General features: G+C 54.7%; 1 protein-coding gene across 9 annotated transcripts; it reads left to right on the top strand.

Annotated features, from left to right (window-relative positions):
- Positions 1–455: 455 nt before the first annotated feature.
- SLC27A1 (solute carrier family 27 member 1) lies at positions 456–27,674 on the top strand. 9 transcript variants are annotated; one of them, XM_017879508.1, is made up of 13 exons: positions 456–485; positions 2,795–2,962; positions 10,891–11,203; positions 11,420–11,581; positions 11,718–11,787; positions 13,121–13,212; positions 13,286–13,395; positions 20,191–20,400; positions 23,167–23,293; positions 23,383–23,520; positions 23,601–23,765; positions 24,161–24,307; positions 25,955–27,674. In XM_017879508.1, exons 1-13 carry the CDS (start codon positions 480–482, stop codon positions 26,110–26,112), a joined length of 1,866 nt encoding a protein of 621 aa, XP_017734997.1. In that variant the 5' UTR covers positions 456–479; the 3' UTR covers positions 26,113–27,674. The 9 variants fall into 9 exon arrangements, with proteins under 9 accessions (XP_017734997.1, XP_017734990.1, XP_017734998.1 ...); XM_017879501.1 differs by having other exon boundaries at positions 468–485; positions 10,809–11,203; XM_017879509.1 differs by lacking the exon at positions 456–485 and adding an exon at positions 893–1,281.

Here is a 27,674-nt window from a genome sequence, read left to right as displayed (position 1 = left end):
ATCGAATTGAGTCTTAAATTTGGTGAGATGGCTCCAGGCTTGAGGAGGGGATCCTGGCTCGGGGAGAGGAGAGCCTGCCCGACCTAGCAGGGGTCCAGAGAGGGGTCTCCTCCCGGGTTTCGGCACTAAATGTAAAGGTAAACTGAGGCTGGAGCCAAACCGGGAATGAAGACACAAGGCAAATGGCAGTGAGAATAGCCTTTTATTAGGGCTTGCAGGCAAGGTTCCTCGGTCCAAAGGCGTGGGCCGAGGAAGTCGCGCTGAGGGAGGAGTGTAGGGGCTTTTTATAGCCCGAGAAGTAGGGAAGCTGGTTGTGCAAACAGGGCCTGGGGGGTCTTGAAACTACTAGGGCAGGAGTTGAGTAAGGGTCACGAGGAAGGGGTCTTTGGAAACTGTTAACCGAAACTGCTGTTTACGAACTTGTGGAATGCAGGTGAGCTGCAGCTCATGGGGAGTGTGGTTGCCCAGCTGGAACTCTGATGCATGTAAGTCTGCGGGTGTGTACAAGGGTGAAGGGAGTCTTTAACAAAAGGCCTGCTATGCTGGGTAATGCCACCATGTTGGGTCTAGATTCCTGCCTAACACTGAGTAGTTGGGATTACAGGTGTGCTCCACCACGCCTAGCTAATTTTTGTATTTTTAGTAGAGACAGGGTTTCGCCACGTTGGTCAGGCTGGTTTTGAACTTCTGGCCTCAAGTGATCCACCCAATTTGGCCTCCCAAAATGCTAGGATTACTGGCGTGAGTCACCGCGCCCCAGCCTGCCCTCAATTTCTTTACCTGTCAACTGGGATGATCACAGCGTCCTCCCTGGCTAGGTAAGAGTGCAACTGTAGTTATTGGCCATTGCTGACTCTTCCAGGCCCAGAAAGCAGCAGGCCAGTGGCTGGCTCTGGGCCTGTCCTCCGGATCTTCCTCGTGATCCCCCATTCCAGCCACCTTGCTGCCAGCAGGGACCAATGGCAGCATAGGGGGTGAGCTCCTGCCCAGCCTTGTCCTCCAAATACATTGGAAGCAGGCCTGGGCCGCCTCCCAAGGAGAACGCTGGAAAGGTCGGCCAAGCAGGGCAGAAAACAAGCAGTGGTGGAGTTGGCAGTGGGGCAGAGGAGAGGGAGCTGGAAGGAAAGGACCCCAAAGCAGAAGCCTGCACAGTGGGCACAGCACACCCAAGAAGGGTCCAGGAGTCTGCAGAAACAAAGAGTCCCCGGCCTCAGCCTCCTACTCCCTGCCTGCCTCCTGCCTGAGCTTCCGGGAGACTGAAGGCACCACTTGCAGCTTCAGGTCAGCCAGAGAACAGGGTTGTGGGTGCCCCCAGGCCAGCGCTGGCAGGCGCCCAAGGGAGCATCTAGGACCCTGGGGTGCAAGTAAAGGGCCTGTAGGTACTTCTAGGAAGGATGGGGACCTAGCATGTGGATTTTGTCCTCCCCAGGATCCTGGGGTATGACGTTGAGACTTAATCGACAAGGCTTCGGGACATGGATTAAGAATTAGCTGTGTCCTTGAATTACACGTGTTTAAGACCGCGACGGTGTTTACAATTAGAGACTTCTGAGGCCCCCAGGGTGTGAGTTGAGCACTCCCCCGGGGCCCTGGAATGTGTTTTTAAGGCCGAAAGAGGTTTTGGGGCTTGGATTTAGGACAAGCTGGGGCAAGAATTCAGCCCACGGGGGCCGTGGGTGTGGACTGGGATCTTTTCGGTCCCCGAGGGTAGAGAGTCTGCACGCCATCTAGGGCTCGGGTCCTGCTATCTTGCGAGCCATGCCCCACAGCTGCAGGACACGTGTGTTTCCTAAAAGGAGAGGGGGGCGGGGCAAGGCCTGGTTGTCATGGAGACAGCGGCTGTCCCTGGCGGGCCGTTCTAGCCCCCATGTCTCCTTGACCTTCGCCTCTCTGGTCCGGTTGCCTCTCTGTGGTCGTGGCTCCTGGAAGAGGGCCCGCCTCAGCTCTGCGGGATGAGCGGCTTCGAGGTAGACAGGTGGGAAGAGGGGCGGGGCCTAGGTCCTATGGGGGCCGGAGTGAAACCCAGGAGGTGGCGACGAGCCGAAGCCTGAGGGCGGGGCCAGTGACCAGGATAGAACCTGAGCCTGGGAGCATGGGCTAGGCCCGGAACTGGGGTGGGGCTTGAACGGATGGGAGGGGTCTAGTTCCGGGAGGGGCGGGGGGTGTGTGTGCTTCTGGATGGGGCCATATAATCTAGCCTAGGGGGTGGAGCCTGACTGAGAGGGGCGGGACCGGGGGGGGAGAGGGCCTGTGCCTGTGGGCGGGGCTAGAAGTATAACCTAAGGGCGGGGGCCCGTGAGTGGAGAGAAGGCCACGGGGTAGAGGCAGGACCAGGAGGAAAGAGGACAGGACGTGAAGGGTAATTCGGGGATCGAGGATAGAGGCTAAATGCAGGCATATGGCGAGGCCGGACAGTGACCGACAGGGTGGACTTGCTGGCTCTGGGGGCGGGGACTGTGGTAAGATTGGCAGGGAAGGATGGACTCAAAAATATGGAATAGAGCTGACCCAGGGTCCGAGGCGGAGCCTGGCCAGGACCTGGCCAATCCCAGGCCTGGGGCCGGGGTCTGGTTCCTAGTTAGCGGGCGGGTGTTAAAGCCTGGAAAGGGGGCGATGCCTGGCCTGAGGAGTTGACCAATCCCAGGTCTGGGGGCGGAGTCTGACCCGGAGCTCCCTTCCCGGGCTCGCGGCGGGGCGGAGCCGAGGCCTGGGGGCAGGGCTCGCCGTAGGGGCGGGGGCGGTCGTGGGGCGGAGCCGGAGTGGCCGGTGGCCTCAGCGCTCTCTGTCTCCCCAGGATGCGGGCTCCGGGTGCGGGCGCGGCCTCGGTGGTCTCGCTGGCGCTGTTGTGGCTGCTGGGGCTGCCATGGACCTGGAGCGCGGTAGCGGCGCTCGGCGTGTACGTGGGCAGCGGCGGCTGGCGCTTCCTTCGCATCGTTTGCAAGACCGCGAGGCGAGACCTCTTGTGAGTGTTGACGGGATCGGCCAGGGCCGGGAGTGGGGCTGAGGGCTCTGGGGGCGCACAGCTTGGAGGGTCCGGAGAGCTGAGGGTGCTTTGTAGGTTGGGGGTGGGGCTGGGCCGAGGGGCGGGGCCTGAGAGGGTGACCAGTTGGGGGGCTCTGAGGGCGCTACAGGGGACACTTTAAGGATTTCTCGAGGGAGATGAGTAGCCTCCAAGGTACTTGGAGCGTTGCAGGCTGCTTAGGAGATGATCTCAGGGGGCTTGGGGGGCAACTTGGGGGTCTTTGGGCTGCTGGTGGAAGTTCCAGGGAGCTGGGGCTGACTGGAAAGCCGTGGCGGTGTAGGGGTCTCTTTGGAGCCTTGTTAACTGTGAGAGACTTCAAGGGGCTCTCCAGTAGGTCACCGGGGCTCACAGGGACGACCCAATAGATAGTCTTTGGGGGTTGCCAAGACACTTTGGGTCTATCGAGGGCTTTCTCTGAGGGGTGAGCGAGCTGCTTAGGAAGTCTATAAAGGACTTGCCGGGTTTCTGAAGGTGTGTATTTCCTCGGGACCGTTTCCAGCTGGGGCACTGTTTGAGATTGTGGGGTCTGTGTGGGTCTTTGGGTTTGGGAGTTGTTCGGAGTGTGTAGGGAGGCTGCTGTGTATTCCAGGTCTTGTTTGGGGGTGTATTCTGGAGACCGGGACACTGGGTTCATGCTAGAGGGGCAGATTCTGGTGTCCTGTGCAAGGATCGTTGGAGGGTTTTTGCCGTGTCTCTGAGGGGCTTGCTCAAACGAGCCACTGGGGTCCTTCTGGGGTGAAACAGGCATTGCTGGGGGTTCCTATCAGAGCAGATCTCAGGAACAGCACCACGTGGGAGCAGGTGAGCCCTGGCTAGCGGGGCAGGATTCAACACCTTCACAGCTCCTCGTAAGACGGAGTTGCAAGAGGGACTGAACCCATTGTAAGGAGGGCACAGAGGGTGTGGAGATGGGAAGGATCCCACCGTAAGTTGACTGGTTCTGAACTTTCTAAAACTCACCCCTTCTCCATGCCATGGCCCCCTACCCCCGGCCCCTTGGTTGTTCTGATGTGGAAATCTGACTGTGCCCTCTGCTCAGACACCTTCCACAGCCAACCCATGCTTGGCAGAAGGAAGACTCAGCCCCTAGCTGGGCACTCAAGGTCCTACCATCTGTTCCCTGCCCACCTGCCACTCCCCCCATCCATATGTTCTCCTGGTCTTCAGAAAGACTTGCAGTGTCAAGCTCAAGCTGCCTAGAACATACTATCCAGGAACGGAGGAAATAGAACATACTGGGCCCCTTTTAGCCAGGGCCGGCTCTCCCTCTGGGAACCTTTGCTGAATTTTCCTGCTCAGCACCCTCCCATAGCTTCTTGTTGCCCTTAGAATTGAGGCCATACTGGCCAGGCACGGTGGCTCACACCTGTAATCCCAGCACTTTGGGAGGCCGAGGCAGGCAGATCACAAGGTCAGGAGATCAAGATCATCCTGGCTAACATGGTGAAACCTCATTTCTAATAAAAATACAAAAAATTAGCCGGGTGTGGTGGTGGGCACCTGTAGTCCCAGCTGCTCAGGAGGCTGAGGCAGGACAATGGCATGAACCTGGGAGGTCGAGCTTACAGTAAGCGGAGATCCCGCCACTGCACTCCAACCTGGGGGTGACAGAGTGAGACTCCATCTAAAAAATAATGATAAATAAATAGAATTGAGGCCATACTCCTGAGCATGGCACACGAGGTCCCTGACCATGTCCCAGCCTCCGCTTTCTTCCCTCTTGTCATCCTTCCAGCTGCACTTACCTCTTATCTATTGTTTGTCTGTTTGTTTGTTTGAGACAAGAGTCTCGCTCTGTCGCCCTGGCTGGAGTGCAATGGTGCGATCTCGGCTCACTGCAACCTCCACTTCCCAGGTTCGTGATTCTCCTGCCTCAGCCTCCTGAGTAGCTGGGACTACAGGCATGTGCCACCATGCCTGGCTAATTTTTGTATTTTTAGTACAGATGGGGTTTCATCATGTTAACCAGGCTGGTCTCAAACTCCTGACCTCAGGTAATCCACCTGCCTTGGCCTCCTAAAGTGTTGGAATTACAGGCTTGAGCCACCATGCCTCGCCCCACCTTTTTTTTTTTTTTTGAGACAGGGTGTCCCCTCTGTTGCCCAAGCTGGAGCAGCCTCCATCTCCTGGGCTCAAGCAATCCTCCCGCCTCAGCCTCCTGACTAAACTGGGACTACAAGCACCTGCTACCGCTCCTGGATAGTTAAAAGAATGTTTTTTATAGAGATGGGGTGTCACTATATTGCCCAGTCTGGTCTGGAACAACTAGCTTTAAGCGATTCTCCTACCTCAGCCTCCTGAGTAGCTGGGATGACAGGTGCACACCACCACACTCGGCTAATTTTTGTACTTTTTGTAGAGATGTGGTTCTGCCATGTTGCCCAGGTTAGTCTTGAACTCCTGGCCTCAAGCGATTGCCCGATTTCAGCCTCCTAAAGTGCTGGGATTACCGCACCCAGTGTGAACTGCTTTGAACCATGTTGTCTGCTTGAGGACTTTCAGACACCCAGATTGTATGGTTGGAGTTGCACACTCATGTGAGGTTATGAGTCATCGATTGAGATTTCACCCCTTCCTCCTAACAGCAAGGCCTGAGATACCAAATTTCCTTTTAACTCCTAAGGTGTGTATGTTAAGGAAAGATCTTATTTTGATTTCCAATTCACCTTTACATTGAATGGGCATGCTTTGAGGTCTTATCAGACTCAAACCTGCCTTGTCTGACACCTAAGCTGTCCCCCTCCTGGGGCTACAATGACATTTTGGCCTCTGGTTGGTCCTTATTTTCTGGTCACTTTGTTGCTACATTAATAAAAATTTAACTCGGCTGGGTGCAGTGGCTCACGCCTGTAATCCCAGCACTTTGGGAGGCCGAAGTGGGTGGATCACCTGAGGTCAGGAGTTTGAGACCAGCCTGGCCAACATGGTGAAACCTCGTCTCTACTAAAAATACAAAAATTAGCCAGGTGTGGTGGTGCACGCCTGTATTCCGAGCTGCTTGGGAGGCTTAGGTAAGAGAATCACTTGAACCCAGGAGGCGGAGGTTGCAGTGAACCAAGATAGCACCATTGCACTCCAGCCGGGGCAACGAGAGCAAAACTCCATCTCAAAAAAACAAAACAAAACAAAAGATTTAACTCATTTAACCCAGTGTTTTTAGTTGTTTTCTTTTCTTTTCTTTCTTTGCTTTGGGATTAGACGTTTCTTGTTTTTTTGATGAAGTCTCACTCTGTCACCCAGGCTGGAGTGCAGTGGTGTGATCACAGCTCACTGTAGCCTCAACTTCCTGGGCTCAAATGATCCTCCCACCACAGCCTCCCAAATAGCTGGGACTACAGATGCGTGCCACAACATCCGGCAGATTTTGTTTATTTTTTGTAGAGGAGAGGTCTCGCTATGTTGCCCAGGTTGGTCTTGAACTCCTGAGGTCAAGAGATCCTCCTGCCTCAGCCTCCCAAACTGCTAGGATTACAGCTGTGAACCACCACATCTGGCCTGTTTTCTTGCCTTTTAATCTTGGGCCTCTTTCTAGACTGTGGGCCCTATAGGGGCACAGAAGGAGACTGTGTCAGTCTCGGTGCCACTTTGTTCCTGTGCCCCACTCAGGATTGGCGCACAGCAGTAGCTCAGGACATGTTTGTTAGGGTAGGTGGAAGGCCATCCCTTCCTTCTTGAGTTCACCCAGGCCCATCTCTCCCGCCTTTCCAGCTTTGCTCCCATGGGCCCTGTGGGTGTCCATGCCTGGTTCTGTCTCCCCTGGGGACAGGGGAGGAGGTGGGTCCACTCTGAGTTCCTGACATGGCTTGACATACTTGCCTGTGGGTGGCAGCTTTGAAGATGGCCCCGGGGATCCCTGTCTCCTCCTATTCCTACTTGCATGGTCCCCTCCCTTTGAGTGTGGGCTGGACCTAGTGACCTTTGAGTGTGGGCTGGACCTAGTGACCCCCTTCTTTTTTTTTTTTTTTTTTTTTTGGAAACGGATTTTCGCTCTGTCACCCAGGCTGGAGTGCAATGGTGTGATCTCAGCTCACTGCAACCTTCACCTTCCGGGTTCAAGTGATTCTCCTGCCTTAGCCTCCTGAGTAGCTGGGATTACAAACATGCACCACCATACCTGGCTAATTTTGTATTTTTAGTAGAGACGGGGTTTCTCCATGTTGGCCAGGCTGGTCTCGAACTCGCAACCTCAGGTGATCCGCCTGCCTGGGCCTCCCAAAGTGCTTGGATTACAGGTGTGAACCACCGAGCCCTGCTTTTTTTTTTTTTTTTTTTCTTTTTTTTGAGTTTTGAGACGGAGTCTCACTCTGCCACCCAGGCTGGAGTGCAGTGGTGCGATCTCGGCTCACTGCAACCTCCAGCTCCCGGGTTCAAGCGATTCTCCTGCCTCAGCCTCCCAGGTAGCTGGGATTACAGGTGCCCGCCACCACACCTGTATAATTTTTATATTTTTGGTTGAGAGGGGGTTTCACCATGTTGGCCAGGCTGGTCTCAAACTCCTAACCTCATGCGATCCACCTGCCTTGGCCTCCCAAAGTGCTGGTATTACAGGCTGAACCACCGCGCCCGACCCTAGTGACTCCCTTCTAGTGAATAAAATACATCAGAAGTGATGGAGGCTGGGTGCAGAGGCTCATGCATGTAATTCCAGCACTTTGGGAGCCCAAGATGGGAGGATTGCCTGAGGCCAGGAGTTCAAGACCAGCCTGGGCAACATGGTGAGACTCCATCTCTACACACAAAAAATTAGCTAGGGAACTGGGGCTCTCCTGTGGTCCCAGCTACTCAGAAGGCTGAGGTGGGAGGATTGCTTGAGTCCAGGAGGTCAAGGCTGCAGTGAGCCATGATTGCCCCACTGCACTCCAGCCTGGGTGAGGGAGCAAGACTCTGTCTTGAAAAATGAAGGGATGCTGACAAATCCCATTTAACATGTGAGAGAACCAAGGCACAGAGAGGGGAGGTCATTTGCCCAGGAACACACAGCTGAGGAGGCACAAGACTCCAGAGCATGTACTCTTTAGCCACTGTGCCACACTGGAGTGGTGGGGGTGCTACATTTAGACCTTGGCTTCAAAAACTATTTCAGCACCCTGCCCTGACTCTCCTAACGTGTCCTGTACTTCCTGCATGAAATCTGATCGTATTCATCCTTGTTGATTTCTTCCGCCCCGGAGTCCTGGGCCCAGAGCTGGACAGTGGGCTCATTGTCCCCAGGCTGGGGGTGGCTTGAGCAGCTGCCAGGCAGGGCTGCCCAGGCATGTGGCTGGAACCAAGTACCGGAATCCACTGCCTGCCGGTGTGGGCGTCCTTGAGAGAGAATGAGCGAGACCAAGAGACCGGGAGGCTGGGGGTGAATCCTCGTGTTCCCACATCTAGCCCTCGTTTTGAGACTCCGTCTCAAAAAAAAAAAAAAAAAAAAAAAAAGAAAAAAAAAAAAAGCAGGCATTGGGCACCTGCTGTGTGCCTCATGGGCACTTGGCCTGCCACTGGGTACATTGCCAACACTTGATAAATGCTTTGTAGCAAGTCTGCCAGGGATCAGAGGGACCCTGTGAGGGGGCTTCGTTTCTGGGTTCTGTCCTCAAATTGCTCTGTGACCTTGGGCGTGTTAATTCCCCACTCTGAGCCCGCAGTTCATTCGTTATTTGACAGATGGGATCTCAGGCACCTATTTTGGAGGATGGATGTAAGGTTAGCACAAGGCATGGCAGATAGTAGGTGCTTGATAAACACTGAGAATGATCATCTTTTTTTTTTCTTTCTTTTGAGACATGGTCTTGCTCTGTCACCCACGCTGGAGTGCAGTGGTACAATCTTGGCTCACAGCAACTTCCACCTCCTGGGTTCAAACAATTCTCATGGCTCAGCCTCCCAAATAGCTAAGACTATAGGTGCCCACCACCACGCCCGGCTAATTTTTGTATTTTTAGTAGAGAGAGTGTTTTGCCATGTTGGCCAGGCTGGTCTCGAACTCCTGGCCTCAAGTGACCCACCCACCTTGGCCTACCAAAGTGCTGGGATTACAGGTGTGAGCTACCACGTATTGCTGAGAATGATTATCTTGGCTGCTCTATTTATTGGTTGAAGGGATGAGCAGTGCCTTTTTTTTTTTTTTTTTTTTTTGAGACCGAATCTTGCTCGGTTGCCCAGGCTGGAGTGCAGTGGTGCAATCTCAGCTCACTGCAGCCTCCACCTCATGGGTTCATTCTCCTGCCTCAGCCTGCTGAGTAGCTGGGATTACAGGCGCACACCACCATGCCTGGCTACTTTTTTTGTGTTTTTAGTAGAGACGGGGTTTCACCATGTTGACCAGGCTGGTCTTAAACTCCTGACCTCAGGTGATCCACCCGCCTTGGGCTCCCAAAATGCTGGGATTACAGGTGTGACCCACCGTGCCTGGCCCTCTTTCTTTCTTTTTTTTTTTTTTTTTTCTTTTTTTTTTTTTTTTGAGACAGAGTCTCGCTCTTGTTGCCCAGGTTGGAGTGCAGTGGCGCAATCTTGGCTCACTGCAACCTCCACCTCCTGAGTTCAAGCAATTCTCCTGCCTCAGCCTCCCGAGTAACTGGGATTACAGGCGCCTGCCACCACACCTGGCTAATTTTTTGTATTTTTAGTAGAGACAGGGTTTCACCATGTTGGCCCGGCTGGTCTCGAAATCCTGACCTCAGGTGGTCCACTCACCTCGGCCTCCCAAAGTGCTAGGATTACAGGTGTGAGCCACCGCGCCCGGCCTAAAGCATTTCTTGTTTGTTTGTTTGTTTGCTTTTAAAATTCATTCTTGGCTGGGCATGGTGGCTCACACCTGTAATCCCAATACTTTGGGAGGCCGGGGCTGGTGGATCACCTGTCAGGAGTTTGAGACCGACCTGACCAATATGATGAAACCCCGTCTCTACTAAAAACACAAAAATTAGCCAGGTATGGTGGTGGGTGCCTGTAATCTCAGCAACTCCGGAGGCTGAGGCAGGAGAATTGCTTAAACCCAGGAGGCGGAGGGTGAGCCAAGATTGCGCCACTGCACTCCAGCCTGGGTGACAGAGTGAGACTCCGTCTCACAAAACAAAACAAAAAACATTTTATTCTCATTCATCTAATAGCAAGTGGTGGCCTGCCTGCCTCCACACAGTCATTCAGGGACCTGACTCCTTTCACTGGGGGCTCTGCAGTTCCCTGGGGTCTCTGCCCCTTATATCTACTAGCGAGTGAGGAAGGGGAACTTGGAACCCTCCATCTGGGCTTGGCATTTGTTCCTACACCCCCCATCCACTGGCACATCTCCTGGCCCTACCTGGGGCAGGGGCACTCCCTCCCCAGTTGGGGGCACATGCTAGATGCTTCAGCCATCTGTCCCTGGTGCCACCCAGTGACCTGGGGGCGAAGCAGCTGCCCAGCTCGGGGCTGGACCCCAGGGGTCCTGGTTGGGGTGGTCTGAGCATGAAGAGTCCAGGCTGGGGGCAGTGGGGATGGTGTCAGGTGCTCCAGACTTCCCAGGGGACAGAAAGGAGGATGGGATCAGGTCCCAGCTCCCCCAGGGCCACCAAGCCAGCTGGGGTATGGGGGAGGACAGGGTGACTGGTTTATTATGCTTTGAGAATCTACCTACTTCCTGACTGGTTGGTAAATGGCCTTTGCCCTTGGTCCCCTGAGAGACCCAGCCACCAAAAGTTTCACCATAGACCTCATCAAAGCCCCTGGCTGTCCTGAGGTCCTCCAGGGGGGAGGCTGAAGCTCCCGAAGTCCAGGCCGGGCAGGGCACCAGTGACGCTGTCCCCTCCGTCCTCCCTCCCAGCGGTCTCTCTGTGCTGATCCGCGTGCGCCTGGAGCTGCGGCGGCACCAGCGTGCTGGCCACACCATCCCGCGCATCTTTCAGGCGGTGGTGCAGCGACAGCCCGAGCGCCTGGCGCTGGTGGATGCTGGGACCGGCGAGTGCTGGACCTTCGTGCAGCTGGACGCCTACTCCAATGCGGTAGCCAACCTCTTCCTCCAGCTGGGCTTCGCACCGGGCGACGTGGTGGCCGTCTTCCTGGAGGGCCGGCCCGAGTTTGTGGGGCTGTGGCTGGGCCTGGCCAAGGCAGGCATGGAGGCCGCGCTGCTCAACGTGAACCTGCGGCGCGAGCCACTGGCCTTCTGCCTGGGCACCTCGGGCGCTAAGGCCCTGATCTTTGGAGGAGAAATGGCGGCGGGTGAGGCCAGGCGCGGGCGTCAGGTGGGCGGGGACCCAGGACTGGCCCCCGGGCGGGCGGGGAGATGCTGCGCCCCAGGCCTCGGAAGACGGCCGCCCTGGACGTGGCCATGAGGTGCACGGTCTGGGTATGCCCCGGGCAGGGAGTTGGTGCATCCCAGGCCTCGGGAGGGGGCCTGTCCGGCGGTGACCATTATCCCTATGTTGGGGACCACAGCTGTGGCCGAAGTGAGCGGGCATCTGGGGAAAAGTTTGATCAAGTTCTGCTCTGGAGACTTGGGGCCCGAGGGCATCTTGCCGGACACCCACCTCCTGGACCCGCTGCTGAAGGAGGCCTCTACTGCCCCCTTGGCACAGATCCCCAGCAAAGGCATGGACGGTGAGTCAAGGGTGGGACCCTTGCCCTATCCCCTGCCCTATCTCCTGGTTCCCTACCCTCCCAGGCCCCGCCCCCAACTTCCAGGCCCCACCCCTAATGCTCAGGCCCGGTCTCTTAACACCTGTATCTCCTACAGATCGTCTTTTCTACATCTACACGTCGGGGACCACTGGGCTGCCCAAGGCTGCTATTGTCGTGCACAGCAGGTGAGGGGCCCACAGGCATAATGCCCTCAGCTGCTGAGAGTGACCCAGGCTATCTTGCCAGCCTGACCTGCCCCTCAGCTCCTGTGGGCATCTCCACCTTACCCTGGGGATAGAGAGGGCAGCCAGTGTTTCCTGAGCACTTGCTCTGTGTCCAGACTAGGGCCAAGCCCTCCATGTGTAAACTCATTGCAACCCTGGTAACTGCTTGGGGCTGGACAAAAGCATCACACCCATTTTCACACCCATCTTGGGACCCGGTTGCCCTGTGCCCACTACTCTGGGGCCCCTCTTATCCTCCCACCTGTTCACCACATCCATCCCATCAGAAAAACTCGTCCCCTCCATCTGTCTACTTTTTTCCATGCCCCCCACCTGGACCTGTGCCAGCCCCTCCTCGGGCTCCTCCTGCTACCCCTGCTCCCCCCACTCTCCTCCACCCACGATAGCCCAGCTCCTGTCAGCAGCTACAGGAGGGTTGAAAATCCTAAATCAGACCTCCCCTGCCCCAGTCCTCCCTGCACCTGCCGTGACCCTCAGAATAAAACCCTTTCTCGGGCCAGGCACGATGGCTCACGCCTGTAATCCCAGCACTTTGGGAGGCTGGGGCAGGCGGGTCACTTGACGTCAGGAGTTCGAGACCATCCTGGCCAACGTGGTGAAACCCCGTCTCTACTAAAAATACAAAAATTAGCCGGGCGTGGTGGCACATGACTGTAATCCCAGCTACTCAAGAGGCTGAGGCAGGAGAATCGCTTGAACCCGGAGGCGGAGATTACAGTGAGCTGAGATCATGCCACTGCACTCCAACCTGGGTGACACAGCAAGACTCCCTCTCAAAAACAACAACAACAAGAATAAAAACAAAACAAACAAAAAAACCTCTCTCAGATCGTGTGGCCTCTGCCACTTCCCTGATGTCATTTTCCTCCCCTTCACCCCTTGCTCACTCCTCAGCCCCCCAAACTCTTCAGACCCATACACTCCTTCCGGCCTCAGGGCCCTTGCTGTGCTGTGCCTGGGCACTCTTCCATAGCTCACCGCCACAGCTCTTTCTTGCTGGGTCTCAGATCACACTTTACCTCCCCAGACAGGATTCCCCAACCCCCCTGGTTGCGTCACCATCAGCCCCTCTATGCCTTTTGACCCTGTTACATCCCTCGTGACACCTAACAACCAACACTTGTTCGTTGCGTGTTTCCTTCCTGCCAGCCTGTGAACCCATGCGAACTGGGCTGGCTTTGCCTGAGTCCACACCCAGCATGCTTCCCCATGCCTGTACCCTGGGGGATTTAGGTCCCAGCCTCTGCCCTCCCGGCTCCCCCTCCCCCTGCAGGTACTACCGCATGGCAGCCTTCGGCCACCACGCCTACCGCATGCAGGCGGCTGACGTGCTCTATGACTGCCTGCCCCTGTACCACTCTGCAGGTACTACGGGGCGGCCTGGGTAGGGAACGGTGGGTGGGGGCGGGGGACCCCTTACCGAGGCCACCCTCTGCAGGAAACATCATCGGCGTGGGGCAGTGTCTCATCTATGGGCTGACAGTCGTCCTCCGCAAGAAATTCTCAGCCAGCCGCTTCTGGGACGACTGCATCAAGTATAACTGCACGGTCAGGCCCTGCCCTGTTCTGTCTAGACCCCGCCCCTCCCAGCCAGGCCTCACCTCCTCCCAATCAGGCCCCACCACCTCCTGGTGAGGCCCCTCCCCTCCCAGCAAAGCCCCACCTCCTCCTGGTCAGGCCCCGCCCCCGACCAGGCTCTATTCCCTTAACTCCCTTCTGTGCGCTCTCCTGCCCACCTGCTGGCGCAACCTGCTCCCCCGTCTCTGGGGGTGGGGTGGGGAGCGGGTTCTAGGGAATGACTGTCCAGGATGGGAACAGAGAGGGCAAGCAGTGTTTCCTGAGTGCCTGCTCTGTGTCCAGACCAGGGCTAAACCCTCCATGTGTAAACTCAATGCAATCCTATAACTGCTTGAAGGGTGGACCCATTTTGCAGCTGGGGAAACTGAGGCCTGTAATGCGGCTGGGATTGGGCCCAGGGTGCCTGCGTTCCTTAAGGCAATGCCTTCCCCATGCCTTGTGCCCTGTGGGTCTTCCCTGCTACTGACTGTAGAGAATTGAGACCCTGGGACGGGAAGGGCGATGAGGCTGGGGCTTCCAGGTGAGGAATGCATGAGTCAGAGGTGGAGGCATCTGCTGTCCCGGAGAGGAGAGCAGGCAGAGGTTAAAAGCGGGAATTCTCCTTTCCCCTCCATGGTGAGAGGAAACCAGGCTGAGGGTTTCAATGCTGTAACCGGGAGCAGGATACAGGAAATACAGGTGGGAGGTACAGGAAACAGGTATGGAGCCCCGAGGGAATAGCAAGGCCGGCCGGGAAGGATTGGGTGTGAGGTTGTCCAGGGACTGTGGCAAGTTGGCAGATGCAGCTTGGACAGATGGGACCCAGAGAGGTTCAACCACTTGTCCAGGTCACACAGTTGAGCAGGGGTTGGGGGCTCCGGGCTGAGCATCCTGGGTTACACCACAAGGTCCACAGCTGTGCTTGGCTCTGCTTTTAAGGAGTTTCGGTTCTGGTTGGCGGGCGGGCGGGGTTAGTCTTGGGAAAATTACGAATCTGCATGTTGAAATGCAAAAGTATATTTTTATTTTGTTTATTATTATATATTTTTTTGAGACAGGATCTCATTCTGTCGCCCAGGCTGGAGTGCAGTGGCACCATCATGGCGCACTGCAGCTTCGACTTCCTGGGCTCAAGTGATCCTCCAGCATCGGCCTCCCAAGTAGCTGGGACTACAGGTGCGCACCCCCACGCCTGGCTCATTTTTGAATTTTTTTTGTACAGAAGGGATTTTGCCATGTTGCCCAGGCTGCTCTCAAACTCCTGGGTTCAAGCAATCCACCCACCTCAGCCTCCCAAAGTGCTGGGATTACAGGTGTGAGCCACTGGACCCAGCCCAAAAGTATCTTTTAAAAAAAATTATAGAGAGTAGCAAATACACATAAAAGTGGACAGAAAAGTATACAGAGTTCTGGTGCACCCCTCAGCTGGACCCAGGGGCCATCAGATACCCTGTCCTGCCCCTCCCCCGCCCCACATCCTCCCCTCGGCAATGGCATAAAGCATCCCTCAGACAGCATCATGTTTCCTGTGTAGCTGTTTCAGTATAACCTTTGAAAGATGAGTATGTGTTTTTTCAAATTAAAGTGAAATTCATATAAATTAGCCATATTAAAGTGAATAATTTGGCCAGGCACAGTGGCTCACGCCTGTAATCCCTGCACTTTGGGAGGCTGAGGTGGGCAGATCACTTGAGGTCAAGAGTTTGAGACCAGCCTGTCCAACATGGTGAAACCCCATCTCTACTAAAAGTACAGAAATGTAGCCTGGCGTGGTGGTTGGTGCCTGTAATCCCAGCTACTTGGGAGGCTGAGGTGGGAGAATCGCTTGAACCTGGGAGGCAGAGGTTGCAGTGAGCCGAGATTGCATCACTGCACTTCAGCCTGGGCACGACAGAGCGAGACTCCATCTCAAAAAAAAAAAAAAAAAAAAAAAAAAAATTGGCCGGGCATGATGCTGCGCGCCCATAATCCCAGCTACCTGGAAGGCTGAGGCAGGAGAATCGCTTGAACCTGGGAAGCCGAGGCTGCAGTGAGCTGAGATCATGCCACTGCACTCCAGCCTGGGTGGCAGAGTGAGATTCCATCTTTAAAAAAAAAAAAAGGTCAATAATTTGGTGGCATTTATAATGTACAATCACCATGTCTATCTAGATCCAGAACATTCTCATGCTCCCCAAAGGAAATCCCATCCCCAGTTACTCCCCATTCCTCCACCCCCAGCCCCTGGCAACCACTAATCTGCTTCCCGCCTCTATGTTTGCCTGTTCTGGACATTTCAGATCAGTGGAGTCAGACACTGTAGCCTTTTGTGTCTGGTAAGGATTGTTTTTAAGTGACAGTGATTTATCAGTGTCATCAGGAATCTGGGCAGTGGCTCAATCCTGTTTCACGATGTCAAAAATGTGTTTTTTCTTATTTCCATAATTAAATACACAACCAGCATTATGACTGGTTGACGTGTCTTGTAAGAATTCTTGGCTAAGCACAATGGCTCATGCCTGTAATCCCAGCACTTTGGGAAGCCGAGGTGGGAGGATCACTTGAGCCCAAGAGTTGGAGACCAGCCTGGGCAACATAGCGAGTCCCTCATCTCTACAAGAAAATTGAAAATCTCGCTGGTTGTGGTGGGTTGTGCCTGTAGTCCCAGCTGCTTGGGAGGCTAAGGTGGGAGGATTGCTTGAGCCCAGGAGGTCAAGGCTGCTATGAGCCGTGATTGTGCCAGTGTACTCCAGCCTGGGCAACAGAACAAGCCCCTATCTCAAAAAAAAAAAAAAAAAAAAGAAAAAAAAAAAAAAAAAGAAATATTTCATATGTAGGTGCCTTTTCTCTTTCTGTCTGTCTCTCTTCCCTCTTGCAGTTTATTACAGAAATTGAGATAGTGTCCAGACCAGGTTTGACTCTTAACATTTGGGGCTGGATCATTCCCTGGGGTGGGAGGTGTCTTGTGCATTGTAGCATATATTTAGCAACATACCTGGCCTCCACGCACCGGATGCCAGTGGCAGTCCCTTTCCCCCAAGTCGTGACAATTAAAAAAAAATGTGTCTAGACATTGCTAAGGGTCCCTGGGGGACAGAATGGTCCCCGCTTGAGAATCACAGGTCTATATATTTTATCGGCTTCAAACTCAACGTTTTTGGCAAAGGTTCCTTATGGGTAGTGCGGTGTCCTCCCACTGGGAAGCCCGTCACGTCTGATGGTCTCTCTTTGTCCTTGACATACCATCTTGCATTGGTTGCTACTTACTATCTCCGGGCCCTTGAAAGCTCATTCTGTCAGTTTCCTAGAAGTGGAATTTCTGTGTCAAATAAGGCACACAGTGAACATTGAGAGGCTCTTTAAGAAATACAGGATGGGAAGTTAGCCAGGCGTGGTGGCAGGCGCCTGTAGTCCCAGCTATTTGGGAGGCTGAGGCAGGAGAATCCTGTGAACCCAGGAAGTGGAGGTTGCAGTGAGCCAAGATCATGCCACTGCACTCCAGCCTGGGCGACAGAGTGAAACTCCATCTCAAACAAAAAAACCAAACCAAACCAGAGGACAGAATCTCTAAACATGATGTTTGACAAGGACACAAGGAGAAAACAAGAGCATGCATTTATTTGGATTCAGAAATTACATCTCCTGATTGCAGCATAGGGAAACTGCTTGCTGCTGTGTTATCTGTAAAAGCAGTTGCAGTGTAGCCATTCTCATGGGGGCAGCAGGTTATAATCTAGAAGCTTACTGACTTTTTTTTTTTTTTTTTTGAGACAGTTTTGCTGCATCTCCCAGGCTGGAATGGAGTGATGTGATCTCGGTTTGCTGCAACCTCCTTCTCCTCCTGGGTTCAAGTGATTCCCCTGCCTCAGTCTCCCGAGTAGCTAGGATTACAGGGGTCCACCACCAAGCCTGGCTAATTTTTTGTATTTTTAGTAGAGACAGGGTTTTGCCATGTTGGCCAGGCTGGTCTCGAACTCCTGACCTCAGGTGATCTGCCTGCCCCAGCCTCCCAAACTGCTGGGATTACAGCCATGAGCCACAGCACCCAGCTTTTGTTGCTTATTTCTTTCTTACTGTACATGTGCTAACAAGAAAGGGAAGGTGGAGCCCCCATGGTGGAGGCTGCCTCCCCAGCCCCAGCCCCGGGTAGCCCTTTCCTTTTTTTTTTTTCTTTTTTGAGACAGAGTTTCACTCTGTTGCTCAGACCAGAGTGCAGTGGCGTGATCTTGGCTCACTACAACCTCCACCTCCCAGGTTCAAGTGATTCTCCTGCCTCAGGCTCCTGAATAGCTGAGATTCAGGCGTGTGCCACCACTCCTGACTAATTTTGTATTTTTAGTAGAGATGGGGTTTCACCATGTTGGCCAGGCTGGTCTCAAACTCATGACCTCAGATGATCCACCCGCCTTGGCCTCCCAAAGTGCTGGGATTATGGGCGTGAGCCACCCTGCCCAGCCCTGGGTAGCCCTTTTTGTCGGTGCAGCTACTGGCATCCCCCCTGTGCAAGCTTCCAGCTTCCTTATCTGTTTGCAGCCCGATCTTCCAGGCTGCTTTTGGTTAGAAAATAAGTGATTTCTTGGGCTGCTTCTTGTTAGAAGGGAAGTTCTACCAAGAACTCTTTTTTTTTTTTTCAAATAAAAAAGAAATAGGCAACGTGGAGTAGCTACCCACATGCATAATAAGAGATTGGGTTGGGGGCTACCAGAGACTTGTACCCTATGTGGATGGCACACCTGGTCCTCACCGGTTTTTCGCTGTCTATTTAGATCAGATACAGCCTACTTGCTAGCTTGTCTATAAAAATCCTTGCTTTTTTTTTTTTTTTCCTGAGGTGGAGTCTCGCTCTTGTCCCCAGGCTGGAGTGCAACGGAGCAATCTTGGCTTACTGCGACCTCTGCCTCTTGGGTTCAAGAGATTCTCCTGCCTCAGCTTCCCGAGTAGCTGGGATTACAGGCACATGCCACCAAGCCTGGCTAAATTTTCTTGTATTTTTGTAGAGATGAGGTGTCACTACATTGGCCAGGCTGGTCTCAAACTTCTGACCTGAAGTGATCTGCCTACCTTGGCCTCCCAAACTGCTGGGTTTACAGGCGTGAGCTACCGTGCCCAACCATATGCCCATTCTTAAACCAGTCATATTAGCTGAGGAGGGGCTGGGCTGATTGGCCAGGTTCTCTCCTGGAGATGGTGTGGACTGCACCACACCTAAGGCAGTGGCCCAAGTCTGAGAATGGAGGGAGAGGACCCTCCTTCTTAGGTCCCCACTGTTGGTCAGCAGCCAGTGATCTCGGGTGCCACTGTGTTTCCTCTCTGGGCCTCAGTACCTTCATCTCCAAGCCCAGCTCAGAGCATGGCGGTGGTGTCTGCTGATCATACTGTTTTAATCATCAGCTATTTAGTCAGTACCCTCTCAGGGGCTCAGCTGGGGGCACAGGGGATGCCTCAGTGACGTTTGAGCTGAGACCGAAGAGTTCAGGCAAATGCATCTGGGGGAAGACTGCTTCAGGCAAAAGGCTAGCGTGTACAAAGTCCCTGAAGAGGCAGAGTGTTCAGCAGAGATGGAGGGAGAGGAGGCAGCAGGGGCGGCAGGGCCAGATCCACTTGGCCACAGGAAGAAATGTGGGTTTCATCCTGTGAGTGAGCGGGAAGCCCAGAGCACATTTGCAGCTGTTATGATCCATGTAGTGGGTAATCCCTGGCATGCAACTGTTTTCTTCCAACTCTAGGGCCGGGATGCCTGGCTTCAAATCAGATTCTGCCACTTCCCAGCTCTGTGATCTCATTCCAGTTCCCTGCCATCTGTGAGCCTCGGTTTCTCCATCTGTAAAGTGGGGGGGGTGGGGCGCGGGGACAGTCATTCCTAAGCCCACCTGGAGAGGAGAACTCAAAGGCACCGTGGAGCATCTGGCGGATGACCCCAGGAAGCCCTTGCAGGGCTGGAGAATGTGTGGCAGGGAGGGAAGATGTCCTGCAGGGGGAGCCCATGAGCAGGTGGCTCCGTGGGCACCTGAGGCTCTGTCTAGATGCAGAGCAGCATAGTGCGTGCACCTGGGAGTGGTCTGCCCAGGGGTGACGCTCTGGCCAGCCCAGGCTCAGCCAGGGGGCTCTAGGTAACAGTGTAGGCTCCAGGCCGAGGATTGCCCTGCGGGGTGTCAACTCTCCTGCTAGTCCTGCCCTGTGTGCCTGCTGAGGCTAAGACAGGGATGTGTTATCTCCAGGAAGCTGTCTGGCAGAATTGAGGGGCCATGAAGGGGTGCGGGTAGGGAGAGGGGGAAGAAGACACTGACTGCATCTGCTTGGATAGAAGTTGCCTCCGGCCAGGCACACGTGGCTCACACCTGGAATCTCACACTTTGGGAGGCTGAGGCAGGAGGATTGCTTGAGGCCAGGAGTTCAAGACCAGCCCGGGCAACAGAGCGAGATCCCCCATCTCTACAAAAAAATCTGTAGTCCCAGCTACTCGGGAGGCTAAGGCTGGAGGATCACTTGAACCCAGGAGTTCGAGGCTGCAGTGGGCCCTGATCACGCTACTGCACTCCAGCAGCCTGGACGGCACAGGGAGACCCCAACTTAAAAAAAAAACAAACAAAAAAACCCTGCATCCTAGGTCCTTTGCAAGAGACTGAAGGAGCCCTAGGAGTCAATGTGAACCCTAATGGAGTGTGGACGATTCTGCAGCTATCATCCTTAAGCTGTTTCGCTCACAGGATTAGCTCCCTGGGTGGGGCGGTCTCGGGGTCTCTCCTCTGATCTGGGCTCCCCACCGCCTGCCGGTCCCATCACCCACTTCCTCACCCCGCCCCCCAGGTGGTTCAGTACATCGGTGAGATCTGCCGCTACCTGCTGAAGCAGCCGGTGCGCGAGACGGAGAGGCGACACCGCGTGCGCCTGGCAGTGGGGAACGGGCTGCGTCCAGCCATCTGGGAGGAGTTCACGCAGCGCTTCGGCGTGCGCCAGATCGGGGAGTTCTATGGCGCCACCGAGTGCAACTGCAGCATTGCCAACATGGACGGCAAGGTGCGCACCGGCAGGGCCCCGGGGCAGGTCTCGGAGTTCAGGGACGGCCACTGCCTTCTCTTCCTGGGGCCCCTGGGATCCATAAAGCAGCCTAGACTAGCGCGGAAGGTTCCGCCAAGGCGGGCGCAGGACGGGCGTAAGGAGAGTTCCTGGGACTGCCAGTGCACCACCAGGGGATCAATGCACGGCATGCAGGAAGAATCCTCCAGCCTGCACAGATAGTCATGTGACTGTGATCCTTGAGTCAGGAGAGTTGGAGGATAGGTATGGCTGTGCGCCCTGGCAAGTGCCTCAGCCTTTCTGAGCCTCAGTTTCTGCGTGTGGAGATTAGTTAGGAGAACAGGGCTCTGGGTACCTTGCTGTTATTTTTGTTGTTGTTGTCTTTGTTTGAGACAGAGTCTCGCTCTGTCGCCCAGGCTGGAGGGCAGCCGTGTGATCATAGCTCACTGTAGCCTTCAGTTCCTGAGCTCGAGCGATCCTCCTGCCTCAGCCTCCCAACTAGCAGCAAACAGATACCTTCATAATTAGCAACTACTTACTCTATTAATCATCTCCATTCTGCGCTTGCATGAATCTCCCTCTCCTTTCCCAAGCGCCTCCCATCCAAGGCCAAGAGCAGACCATAATAATGATCGTAAAGCAAATATTGGCCAGGCACGGTGGCTCACACCTGTAATCCTAACACTTTGGGAGGCTGAGGCAGGAGGATCACTTGAGGCCAGGAGTTTGAGACCAGCATAGGCAATGTAGTGAGATTCCCTTCTCTACAAAAAATAAAAAATTAGCCAGGCATGGTGGTGGGTGCCTGTAGTCACTGCTACTAGGGAGGCTGAGGCGGGAGGATCACTTGAGCTCACGAGATTGAGGCTGCAGTGAGCTATGACTGCACCACTGGACTCCAGCCTGGGCAACAGAGTGAGACTCTGTGTCTCTAAAAGGAAAAAAATAAGAAAGAAAGCAGCAAGTGCCATGGGGCTGGGTCCCCAATGCCAAGAACAATGCTCCTTCCTCACTGTGCTTGGTGTTGGATGGCCAGCTACATGACACTTTTGCTCATGTAGCTCAGATTCCTGCATAGGAAACACACCAGGCCAGGCACGGTGGCTTACGTCTGTAATCCCAGCACCTTGGGAGGCCGAGGCAGGCGGATCACTTGAGGTCACGAGTTTGAGACCAGTCTGGCCAACATGCCAAAACCCCGTCTCTACTAAAAATANTTTCCCAAGCGCCTCCCATCCAAGGCCAAGAGCAGACCATAATAATGATCGTAAAGCAAATATTGGCCAGGCACGGTGGCTCACACCTGTAATCCTAACACTTTGGGAGGCTGAGGCAGGAGGATCACTTGAGGCCAGGAGTTTGAGACCAGCATAGGCAATGTAGTGAGATTCCCTTCTCTACAAAAAATAAAAAATTAGCCAGGCATGGTGGTGGGTGCCTGTAGTCACTGCTACTAGGGAGGCTGAGGCGGGAGGATCACTTGAGCTCACGAGATTGAGGCTGCAGTGAGCTATGACTGCACCACTGGACTCCAGCCTGGGCAACAGAGTGAGACTCTGTGTCTCTAAAAAGGAAAAAAATAAGAAAGAAAGCAGCAAGTGCCATGGGGGCTGGGTCCCCAATGCCAAGAACAATGCTCCTTCCTCACTGTGCTTGGTGTTGGATGGCCAGCTACATGACACTTTTGCTCATGTAGCTCAGATTCCTGCATAGGAAACACACCAGGCCAGGCACGGTGGCTTACGTCTGTAATCCCAGCACCTTGGGAGGCCGAGGCAGGCGGATCACTTGAGGTCACGAGTTTGAGACCAGTCTGGCCAACATGCCAAAACCCCGTCTCTACTAAAAATACAAAAAAAAAAAAAAAAAAGGCCAGGCGCAGTGGCTCAAGCCTGTAATCCCAGCACTTTGGGAGGCCGAGACGGGCGGATCACGAGGTCAGGAGATCGAGACCATCCTGGCTAACACGGTGAAACCCCGTCTCTACTAAAAATACAAAAAACTAGCTGGGCGAGGTGGCGGGCGCCTGTAGTCCCAGGTACTCGGGAGGCTGAGGCAGGAGAATGGGGTGAACCCGGGAGGCGGAGCTTGCAGTGAGCTGAGATCTGGCCACCGCACTCCAGCCTGGGTGACAGAGCAAGACTCCGTCTCAAAAAAAAAAAAAAAAAATTAGCTGGGCTCAGTGGTATGCGCCCATAATCCCAGACTCAGGAGGCTGAGGCATGAGAACCACTTGAACCTGGAAGGCAGAGGTTACAGTGAGCGAATCTGCACCACTGCATTTCAGCCTAGGCGACAGAGTGAGACTCTGTCAAAAAAAAAAAAAAAAGGTGGGAAAGGGGAAAGGCAGAAAGAAACACACCAGACAGGGTGTAGTGGCTCAAACATGTTGGATGAGCATTTGCGTTCATAGAACCATGCCAAGCAGGGTGGCAGGCAGCAGGGGAAGCTCTGCAGTATCTCACGTAGCTGTAGGGCCCACACTGAGGCATCCACTTCCTGCCAGCATGGACGGTTTTGTGGCCTAGGAAGTGGGTGCCAGCGGCAGGTCTTCTCTTGACTGAATGCAGGCTGGGAAAGTGGGAGGAGGGGCCCTGAGTTGGAGGCGGCACTTACTACCCTGCTTTTGCAGATCAGCCGAGGTCACAGAGCTTAAAGTGACACTGGAGGTGCTAGTTCCAAGCCCCGGGGCAAGGCAGGCAAAGTGTTAGTGAGAAGGACCCCGCATATCCCTGGCTCCTTCCAACTCGGTTCACCCCATCCCAGGTTGGCTCCTGTGGTTTCAACAGCCGCATCCTGCCCCACGTGTACCCCATCCGGCTGGTGAAGGTAAATGAGGATACGATGGAGCTGCTGCGGGATGCCCAGGGCCTCTGCATCCCCTGCCAGGCCGGTGAGCAGGGCCCCCGCGTGGTCCCCCCAGGAGCTTGGGTCCCCACGTGCTGCCTGCCTAGCACAGCCTGAGCGTGGCCTCCTCCCTAGGGGAGCCTGGCCTCCTCGTGGGCCAGATCAACCAACAGGACCCGCTGCGCCGCTTTGACGGTTATGTCAGCGAGAGCGCCACCAGCAAGAAGATCGCCCACAGCGTCTTCAGCAAGGGCGACAGCGCCTACCTCTCAGGTGCGCAGCCTGCTAGGCCTGGGTGACTGACTGTGCGGATGGGGATCCGCTACCCATCTGCCCCCTTTCCCCTCTGCCAGGTGACGTGCTAGTGATGGATGAGCTGGGCTACATGTACTTCCGGGACCGTAGTGGGGATACCTTCCGCTGGCGAGGGGAAAATGTCTCCACCACCGAGGTGGAGGGCGTGCTGAGCCGCCTGCTGGGCCAGACAGACGTGGCCGTCTATGGGGTGACTGTTCCAGGCAAGCTGGGGTTGCAGGGGGTGGTCCTGAGGCATGGTTCCAAGGGAGCTCAGCCAAAAGGGGCTTGGAGGTACAGGTGCTCTTGGGCAGTGCACAACCTGGACAACTGCTCATGGCAGCCCAGGAGGAAGCACTGGATCTGGAGCCAGTTCACCTGGGGGATGCTGAGTCTCAGTTTTGTCATCCAGAAAATGGGATCATGAAAGCCCACCTGTCTCAGGGCTTCAACAAGCCAAGCAGGAGCTCCATAAAATGTGTGCTGCTTCCATAAATGTCAGCCCAGGTGGGGAGAGACTGGAAATTAGAGACCAGGGGCTACTGCTTGACAGTGTATTTGGTCCTGTTGGTGGGGAGGATGAGGGGTGCAGTGGCCTCAGCTGAACCTCTGCCTCCAGGAGTGGAGGGTAAGGCAGGGATGGCAGCCATCGCAGACCCCCACAGCCTGCTGGACCCCAACGCGATGTACCAGGAACTGCAGAAGGTGCTGGCACCCTATGCCCGGCCCATCTTCCTGCGCCTCCTGCCCCAGGTGGACACCACAGGTGCGAATCTCCCCCACCCCAACATCTCTCTTCATCCATCAGCATGTCTGTTGATTCGTGTCTTGGTCCATCTCGTGTTGCTCTAAAAGAATATCTGGCTGGGTGCGGTGGCTCATGCCTGTAATCCCAGCACTTTGGGAGGCAGAGGCGGGTGGCTCACCTGAGGTCAGGAGTTCGAGACCAGCCTGGCCAACATGGTGAAACCGTCTCTCTACTAAAAATACAAAAAAATTAGCTGGGTGTGGTGGTTCGTGTCTGTAATCCCAGCTACTTGAGAAACTGAGGCAGGAGAGTTGCTTGAACCGGGAGGCAGAGCTTGCAGTGAGCCGAGATGGTGCCGCTGCACTCCAGCCTGGGTGACAGAGTAAGACACTGTCTCAAAGAAAAAAAGTATAATAATAAATAATTTCAACGTGATTTTTGGTGTGGACAAACAAATCGTATCCAAACCATTTACTTATTCATGCTAGTGCAGGACACTGTCCTGGGACTGACACAAGGGTTCATGGCCAGCTAGCACTGTGGGCTCACGCAGGTCCTTTCTGCTGTTTTATTTTAGTAGTTACTTATTTCCGTTCCTTACTTCCACTGCCACTATGCATTCTGAAATAGTCAGTGTATCTTCCTTTTCTTTTTTTTTTTTTTTTTTTTTTTTTTGAGATGGAGTCTCTCTCTATCACCCAGGCTGGAGTATAGTGGCATGATCTCGGCTCACTGCAACCTCACTTCAGCCTCCCGGGTTCAAGTGATTCTCCCGCCTCAGCCTCCCAAGTAGCTGGAACTACAGGCACATGCCATGACACCTGGCTAATTACAAAAAAAAAAAAAAAAAAAATTGTTGGCCAGGTGCGATGGCTCACGCCTGTAATCCCAACACTTTGAGAGGCTGAGGCAGGAGGATCACTTGAGGTCAGGAGTTCGAGACCAGCCTGGCCAACACAGTGAAACCCTGTCTCTATTAAAATTACAAAAATTAGGCAGGCATGGTGGCATGCTCCTGTAATCCCAGCTACTTGGGAGGCTGAGGCAGGAGAATTGCTTGAACCCGGGAGGTGGAAGTTGCAGTAGGCCAAGATCATGCCATTGCACTCAAGCCTAGGTGACAGAGCAAGGCTATGTCTCAAAAAAAAAAAAAAAAAAAAGAAGAAAGAAAAATTGTTTTTGTACAGACAGGGTCTATGTTGCCCAGGCTGCTCTCAAACTCCTGGGCGCAAGTGACCCTCTTGCCTTGGCCTCCCAAAGCATTGAGATTATAGGCATGAGCCATTATTGTGTCCAGCCCCAATAAAACTTTATTTACAAAAACAAGTGGAGGGCCAAATTTGGCCCACAGGATGTAAGTTGCTAAACTCTGATCCGTTGTGTAATAGACACAGCCCTGCCTGTCATGTGGCAAATGGACACATGACCGGGCAGGGTGCACAGTTTCTTGCTCTGGTGAGGAGTGGTCAGGGAGTCCCCCCTGGAGGAGGGGGCATGAAACCAGGATCTGACAGACAAGGGGGAATCAGGCAGGCAAAATGGGGAAGAACATTCCTGCCCAGGCGACAGCCTGTGGGGAGGCCCAGAGGTTCAGGAGAGAATGTTGAGTTGAGGCCTCCCAGAAGCCACCTGCTCAGTCCTTATCTGCTCCCATCCCCACTACAGGCACCTTCAAGATCCAGAAGACGAGGCTGCAGCGAGAGGGCTTTGACCCGCGCCAGACCTCGGACCAGCTCTTCTTCCTGGACCTGAAGCAGGGCCACTACCTGCCCTTAAACGAGGTGGTCTACACTCGCATCTGCTCGGGCGCCTTCTCCCTCTGAAGCTGTTTCCCTACTGGCCAGAAACTTCGGGCCTGGTGGGAAAGGCCGGCTTGAGCCAGACAGCCCTGCCTAGGGGTGGTCACCTCCTACACACCCACCTGGCCAAGCTGTACCTGGCAGGGCCCATCCTTGATGGAGAAACTGGAACCTCAGAGGAACCCATGCCTTTCTGCTGCCTTGGTGACCCTGTGTCTGTCTCCCCTCCCTGCTTTTCGGCCTCTGTCTCCTTCTATCCCTGTCCCCATCTGGCCTTAAGTCTTCCCTCTTTTTCTCCCCCCCTCCCTTTTTTTTTTTTTTTTTTTTTTGAGACAGAGTCTTGCTCTGCTGCCCGGGTTAGAGGGCAGTGGTGGGATCTCGGCTCACTGCAACCTCTGCCTCCTGGGTTCAAGTGATCCTCCCACCTCAGCCTCCTGAGTAGCTGGGATTACAGGCACCCACCACCACGTCCAGCTAATTTTTATATTTTTAGTAGAGACAGGGTTTCACCATGTTGGTCAGGCTGGTCTTGAACTCCTGACCTCAGGTGATCCGCTGGCTTCGGCCTCCCAGAGTGCTGGGATTACAGGCGTGAGCCACCGGGCCCAGCCTTTCCTTTTTCCTCTCTTCTGCTGAGAGTGGAACACGCATGTCCTGGGAGCTGCGTCTTGTGCAGGGCCCAGCTGCTCTCGGGGGCTGCATGAATCATCTCCCCTGGGCCCTGGACTCAGACTGGGGCCTCCCCACCTCTCTCTCGGCTGTGCCTTACAGACCCCCGGTCCAGGCCTCCTGCGGCTGTTGGGTTCCAGATGCTGCAGCTCCATGTGACTTCCAAGCAGGCCCTCCACCCTCCCTGCTGAATGGAGGAACTGGGGGTCCCCCAGGCCAACTGGAAACATCTCCCAGGCTAGGCCAATTGCCTTTTGCACTTCCCTGTTCCTGTCGCGTTTCCCCAGCCCCACCTTCCCCTCCTGATGCCCTGAAAGCTTCCGGAATTGACTGTGACCGCTTGGATGTCGCCACTGTCAGCCCCTGCCTTGATGTCCCCATTTAGCCATCTCCATGGAGCTCTTGCTGGAGGTCTCCGAACCCTGCACTAGGTGGCTGCTCAGCCGGCTGCTTCCTGTCCTAGGAGGAGGCCTCCTGGGTGTCCTCATGTGCTGTGGCTACCGGAGGATCCCACAGGAGAGGCAGCAGAGGGGTCAGGGGAGGTCTCCTGCCAAGGATTGGCCTCTCAAGCCTCAGGGGTTCTAGCCTGTTAAAATATCTCCCAGCTCATGGTGGCCCCTCCAATGTCCCCACTGATGGCTCTGACACTGTGTTGGTGGCGATGTCCCAGACAATCCCACCAGGACGGCCCAGACAGCCCTACTGGCCTCGCTAGTGACTCATCTCGGACACCCATGCCAGCCTTTCTGGGGCCGGCCACCCAGGTCGCCTGTCCATCTGTCCTCCCTCCAGCAGCACCCCCTGGCCCCTGGAGTGGTGGAGCCATGGCAAGACACACCATGGCGTCTCATGCGAACTTCCCTGGGCACTGTGGTTTTATTTCCTGATTGGTTTAAGAAATAAACCTGAAGACCATC

Source organism: Rhinopithecus bieti, unplaced genomic scaffold (genome assembly GCF_001698545.2).
Source record: "Rhinopithecus bieti isolate Rb0 unplaced genomic scaffold, ASM169854v2 scaffold_9899, whole genome shotgun sequence".
NCBI classification, from domain to species: Eukaryota; Metazoa; Chordata; class Mammalia; order Primates; family Cercopithecidae; genus Rhinopithecus; species Rhinopithecus bieti.
Note: the sequence above shows the minus strand (reverse complement) of the source record. Positions and strands in the feature narration are given on the sequence as shown.